General features: G+C 35.5%; 1 protein-coding gene across 2 annotated transcripts in view; it reads right to left on the bottom strand.

Annotated features, from left to right (window-relative positions):
* The window catches only part of SREK1IP1 (SREK1 interacting protein 1), a 121,712-nt gene that overhangs the window by 65,316 nt on the left and 49,801 nt on the right, over positions 1-6,595 (bottom strand). Inside the window, exon 5 of one of the 2 annotated variants that reach the window (XM_005604230.4) lies at positions 15-6,198. The exons of the other annotated variant lie outside the window; for it this stretch is intronic. Within the exon in view, the coding sequence (XP_005604287.1) occupies positions 6,009-6,198 (190 nt within the window). The 3' untranslated portion in view covers positions 15-6,008. Of the gene's footprint in view, positions 1-14; positions 6,199-6,595 lie in introns of those variants that run through there. 2 annotated transcript variants of the gene reach the window in all.

The raw sequence follows: 6,595 nt of genomic DNA, 5'->3' as shown, positions 1-6,595 counted from the left end.
AAGAAACAGCTGCATTTTTGTTCAATTAATTTATTAAACACCCACTAAGGTTTTTGATAGATTTTCATGTGCACAAGTTTACTTTTATTTGCTAATTAAGATGTTTCTGCATTACATAATACTTCAGGAGAACTTAAAGAATTTCTCAATAACACAGATAAGCAAACTATCTCAGTGAAAAACGAGAAATTTATGTCACATTACCAGCATTTCACAATTTTTGATACTTAGAGGCAGTTATTTTTATAAGAGATGGTACTGGATAGGTAAATCTCTGGGGGGAATGGTCTTATAAACTAGAGGTGGCAGATTCTTAAGTCTCTAGAAATCAACCCATGCCTTTTTTAGAGGATTTCCTAGGCACATAAACAATATATTGCCTTTATAAAAGCCAACATTCAATAACAAAATATATCACAATATATAATCTGCATAATAAATATGTTCTGCATACCAAGGGATAACTATAACAAAAATCCTTCACTGATAAAGTTCCTAAGGAATTTGTATAGTGAAAGTTATAAAACATGTTCTCTGGTCCCACCTAAGGCTATTGCAGCAATACCACTTAGACATCTAGAAATATAACTAGTTTCTGCAAATTATAATTGTCTTAAAAGATTTTTATTCATAAGTGTGATTTCAATTATAAGAACACAGACCCGGTTTTATAATGGAATTCAATAGGAAAAAGGATTAATTTTAAGTTGGCTCTGCGGAACACATCTACTGTGTTGTATAAACTTTCCATAGTTGGAAGACTAGCCTTTCAAAATGTGCCGAATACAGCTTCTCTGGTTTGATAGGGAAAAAAAAAAATGTCTTATTGCTCTCAGGCATGCAAACCTCAGGGTTAGAAACTTTTGACCATTAGGCTGTCAAAATTTCTACCAGGAATTGGGGATATCTTCCAGACCAGCACTGTCCAGAAGTTTCTGTGATGATAGAAATGCTCTTTCTACATCTGCACTGTCTGGCATGGTAGCCACTAGCCACATGCAGCTCCTGGGCACTTGAAATGTGGCTAGTGCAACTTAAGAAATCTGTTTTTATTTTATTTATTTAATTTAAATAGCCACATGTGCCTGTACTGACAGCACAGTTCCAGGTCATTATTGCAACACCCTACTGCCTGTGCTGGATTTCATATTCAAAAAAAGCACAATTTTGCCAATGCTCACATGTTAAAATTTCTTAAAATTTAAAAGTTAGGGGAAATTCAATGTTAAAAAGTTAGAGTTTTATTAGGCACTATCACCAGCAGGAATTATTATTAATTTAAATTTTAAAATAATTAAGAGGTGATGAATCCTATCTCAATATTTTAGTTTGTATGCTGGGATTAGTAAAATTCTAGATATTTTGCTTTATGTCTAAAACACCAAAATGGCTTAGAGTATGTGTGAAGTTGGAAAGTTAAAACATTTCCATCATAAAAGTGACATTTAATGTGGTCATAAAAGCAAAGAATTTTCATTTATTTTTGTGAAAGCACATAAAGCATTTGTGGGTACTTCTTGATCTTTTATCCAGCTTTGATTTAAAAGAAAAATCCCAGAAAGTTGGCTATCTTGATACACAGATACTAATAATTATACGACTAATTAGTTACGGTCTCAGGTGAAAACCTCGGTTGAGAAAGTTTAGTTAAGGCACTGGTACAGTTCTACTTTTGTTGCTCAAGGGGAAGGGCAGATGCCATAAATGACACAAGCAGCAGGAAACTTAGAGGCTCTGGGACAGCAAAAATGCTTGTGGTCCCCCAGACTCCTCCTAACCTGTGGGACAGGCATATCCGGGGCCAGGCATGGCTGGAGGCATCCTGGGTGCTCCAGCAGAGGCATCCCAATTCTCTGATGCTCTGAATATTTTTGGAGGAGTCGAGAGGAGACAAATGAGGTCAGAAGACCCTGAGATTAGTGTCACACTGGCATAAAAAACGTACTGTTCTTGGATGCCGATTGCCCAGGGAGATTAAAGCCCTGCACGAGGATCAGCTGCAGTCCTGGAAGCATCCCCGCCGAGCCCGGGCACCTGAGAGAGCCACAGGCTCATCCAGCACACCAGCTGCTGTCTATCCCTGTGGCTCTGAAGCAGCTGTGCTTCATAGATTGAGACAAAACATCAAAAGCAAGAAGGCTTATCAAATTACAGCACAGTCTGTACATTGAAAAATATATACTAACATATGACAGAATTTAAGTCAGTCAAAAATAATCTAAAATAAAATTAAAAACAAAACACATTTCCAAGTACACACATATGTATGTAATTCAGGGGATGGGTCTGATAAAGAACACAGTAGCTTTGTGTATTTAGAAGGCTTAAGTCACTGTGTAATTTTTGGTAATTATCAGATCTTAGAAAAGTGGGTCAAGAAGAAGAGTACAAATAATAGGACATAAAAGATTCAAATTATTTTCTATGTGGGCTTCCAATGAGAGCAATTTCACCTTTTAAAAATTGTGAAATTGGCTTATGAAATGGAGGCAAACCCTATAAAAGTCATTTCTTTTCTTAAAACTCTTTCTTGGTGTCTCATTGCACACAGATTAAAGTCCAAGCTCCCAAACGTGGGACTTAAGACTTCCTTCCATTGTTCCTGAGAACCAACATGGCAATCAATTCTTCCCACTTCCTGCCTCACATATTGCTTGTAATTCTTGGCACACACACACCCCAGCTTTCTCTGTTGTGGTCTTTGTTCACAGTACCCACTCTGTCAGGACCTGCCATAACTCCTACCCTCACCCTCAAACAAAACGCACTTCAGGCAATACTTTCTCTAGGTAGCCTCTTCTAACTTCTCCAGACTAGGTTACGAACCCCTCTGTGTTTCTATAGACTCACATTCCGGTCAATTACTGCACTTATAATGATGTGTTCTGCTGTTTCTCTACCAACTAAACCATGAACCCCTTCAGGTAAGCAAATGAGTCTTAACCTCTGTATCCCCAGCACTTAGCAGAGTGTTTGCTGTGCTAGGCATTCAATAAATGTCTGTTGAAGAAAGGACTCAATGGTGTATTTATCGACATTCTTAATAACTCTTCAACCTAGTCTAATTGAAGGTGGCTAGGGTTATAGAATTTTAGACAGTGAGTGGTAAACACAGACACATACAGTTGTTTTACTCCTTACTTACTGATGTTTTGGCCTCAGAGAACCAAAGATGTAGATAGATATGTATTAAGTGTGAAGAATTGGGGATACTTCTGTGAGATTTTAGCCAACAGATGAAATGGAGAAAAGAAATAGGAAACTGTGTGGGGAGTAGGTCCACCAACCCAAAAGCAATATCCTGAGAGTGTTCCGATAATCTGGTTACAGATACAAAACTAAACATAAATTCTGTCTGCATCTACTGAAGGTGACATACATTGGGTGGTAAAGATGTCTCCTTAAAGAAGCTGAACGTGCATAACGTTTGTATTAATAAATTTAACCTTCACCATTACAGAATCCTACCTGCTTATCTGCAGTAATTTATAAAATGGATAATACTTGAATTTTACTAAAATACTGATAATCATGTATCTTAAGGACTGGAAGGGGTCGCAGAGCTAATCTGGTACAATATTTTATAGATGAAAGACACCAAGGCCAAGAGAAGCTAAATGACTGTTGAAGGTCACATAGCTAGTTAGAAAGACCAGGACTTTTGGAATTTTTACCATTAAATTCAGTTTTTCTTCTGCTATATAATGCCTGACAGGAAATTTCACTAATTTTCTCCTAAAATACATTAGTGAGCTTTGCATCCAATCCCAATAATAATAACAAGATCACTTTAGAAGAAAATTACTTTAATAAAAATAAATGAATTTTATTCAGATGAGATATTTCACAAACTATTCTCATATTATGGGAAATTTAGGTAAGAATAACTCCAAGATTGTTTCTGGGAGAAAAAAATTACTGAGCATTAAAATATTTTAATTTGTGTACTATATTACTAGTTAATGAGAGCTGGATTTTATATAAGCCTTCTGAATGATTATTAATCATGTCACCACTCAGAAAAGAAACCTAATGAGCCAATTTATAGTCTCTTCAATTAACAGAAAGAAGACTTACAAATAACTCTGTTTCACTACAATTATTATTATTTTTAGCCATGCTATACACTCAGTGGGATGAGGCCATTCTTTCTTTCGCATGTAGCATTTTTCAAAGGATTTTTTTTTTTTACTTATTTTTTCAACTTGATAACCAAAGAACTGTATTTTCATAAAATACAGTTTTCAAAAATACATAAAATACAGCAAAGGCAAAACAAGCCCTTAAAAACCTAACAGCTCTGTGTTTCTCTCCAAACAACTGACTGAACTATTCAAATAAGATTTCTTTTTGAGGAGGCCGGATGATTAAATTAGGTTATAAAAAAGCTAGCAGTGTGAGTGAGAGCTTCCATGGCTGTAATGCTTGAACAGCGATGCGGGTGTGGCTTCCCTAGACTTTGAGCATGGTAAGCATGTTAGAGGAGTTACGAGGCTCTCCTCGTCTCACTGAGGCCATGCCAGGCAGCAGAGCTGAGTGAAGGAAGAATCAGTACGCCATGCCAGCCTGTGAGGTTACTTACCTGATTCCACCATAATGAATTCACCTGCAGCCATGTCTGTAGGTTCCCAATTTGAAAGCTTATAACTGTACCACAGTGAGGTACTTGTAGTCCTTGGTGCTGTGCCATGATAACTGGCTGACTTTCTATGCTCCTATGGTAGTCACTATTTAATTCACTGGGCATAAGTGATACCCAAGTATTAACCAAAGTAAGTAACACTGATCATTGTGAAATTAAAAATGTAAGACACATTTATATCTATTAATATGTTTGAAAATGCTTACTTTTATAAAATTTCCATTGTTATATAAAAGCTTTCATGATGCAACTCTTAAATTAAAAAGCACAGAATAAAATTCTTAATCCTAAATTTTTGTCACTGTTCCTAAGGTTTATGACTGAAGTAAAAGAGAGAAACCCCCCAAACTGGTCATTTATGAAACCATAAATTCAGTGTGAAATCTGCTTCAAAACTACAAATTATTTCAGACAAATAAATATACATGTTCACATTTATAAAAATTTTCCACATTACTCATAAAAACAAGTCTCATAAAATTTACATACTGCATACAATAAAAATCAGTTCTAATGAAGATTTAGCTGTTATCCTCCTAAATAAAAAGTTGTGTTTGAGGTATCACTTTAAGACATGCCAATATGGCACATTTGTAAAACCACCCAGGAGTCTATCCTAAAAATCCTGCCCGACACAGCATCATCTTTATGAGACTTACTAATAGGCTGAACTAGACTTGTCTTTTTAAACAATGAAGAAATATTTTAATCGTTATAAAAACAACGGAGGCAGGTACTAGAAACTGCATTTCATAAAACAGTAAAACTGTTATAAATATTTTCATTATCATCTTCCTGCCGATACTATTGATTTAAAAAGTCCTAGTCAAGACCAATAAAGCAGTTTCATCTCCCAAGACATCCAAAAAGTGGCTAGAGATTTTAAAACAACAGAGAAGAATTTCACTATCTTTATACATGATCATAGGATATAAAGCTATTAAGTTTTTCAGTGTTAAGAGCAAAGCATTATCCCCTACCTCACTTTACACTGGAAGGTGGACACTTGGTTCAGCAACACGCATTAACTGCTGGGCAGACCACCCGTGTTGACTGCAGTAAAGCCATTTACAATCAGCTTACGAAGCAATAACACTAGTCAGACACACAGAGCTACGAATACCAAAAATGATGTTTTGTATGTACAAATATCCACACTTGGATAATAAGACTGATTCAACACTTTACAGTCATATCATACTAAAAATATATTGCCAGAGGATAATGGTCCCATATATGAAAAAGATGTCTATACGGAAAAGGCTGGGATTTATTGCAAAGCATAATTATATAGCAAATTTCAAGGAAGGTCAAATAATTTTAAAAACCAAAATTTGTATTTTAATGGCTTAGGCCAAAGTCTCGGTTATTTTTTGGAGACTTCAGAACTAGTAGAGGTGGAAGAATGCTTTTCCTTTTTTCTCCTCTTTTTTTCCTTTTTGTGATGTTTCCCCTTTTTTGATTTATTCTTTTTTTCTTTTTTCTTCTCTTTCTTCTGATATTTTTGTTTCTTTTGTTTTGAAGTGTCCTCTTCAGTGGAACTGGATGAATAAGACCTATGAGCAACAATACATACTGACTGATCACTGCATTTATGGCTGGCAGGTAAACTTAAATGGGATGTGAACTGCCTTAAATCCTTCTTGGAGCAAGGTGGGGGTATAAACAAAGAAACTCAAAATGTGCTTTATATATTTGTATTCTCTTAAAATGATGAATTTAGAATTTTTGCTACTTGGTCACAGAAACCGGCAAAAGAAATCTCTCTATTCTGTTCAACTGTAGTCATGAGTTTTATATTTAGTAAGGAAGAAATGATTTCTCTGTGATTTTCAGCTTTTCATCCTGTCATACTCTTCAAAATCTTACAAGGCAAACAAAGTGGCGTCACCAAGCCTCATTGTACACACAATTCACTGTGTATGGAATAACTTTTAGCATATTCTCTTAAAA

Source organism: Equus caballus, chromosome 21 (assembly GCF_041296265.1).
Source record: "Equus caballus isolate H_3958 breed thoroughbred chromosome 21, TB-T2T, whole genome shotgun sequence".
NCBI lineage: Eukaryota > Metazoa > Chordata > Mammalia > Perissodactyla > Equidae > Equus > Equus caballus.
Note: the sequence above shows the minus strand (reverse complement) of the source record. Positions and strands in the feature narration are given on the sequence as shown.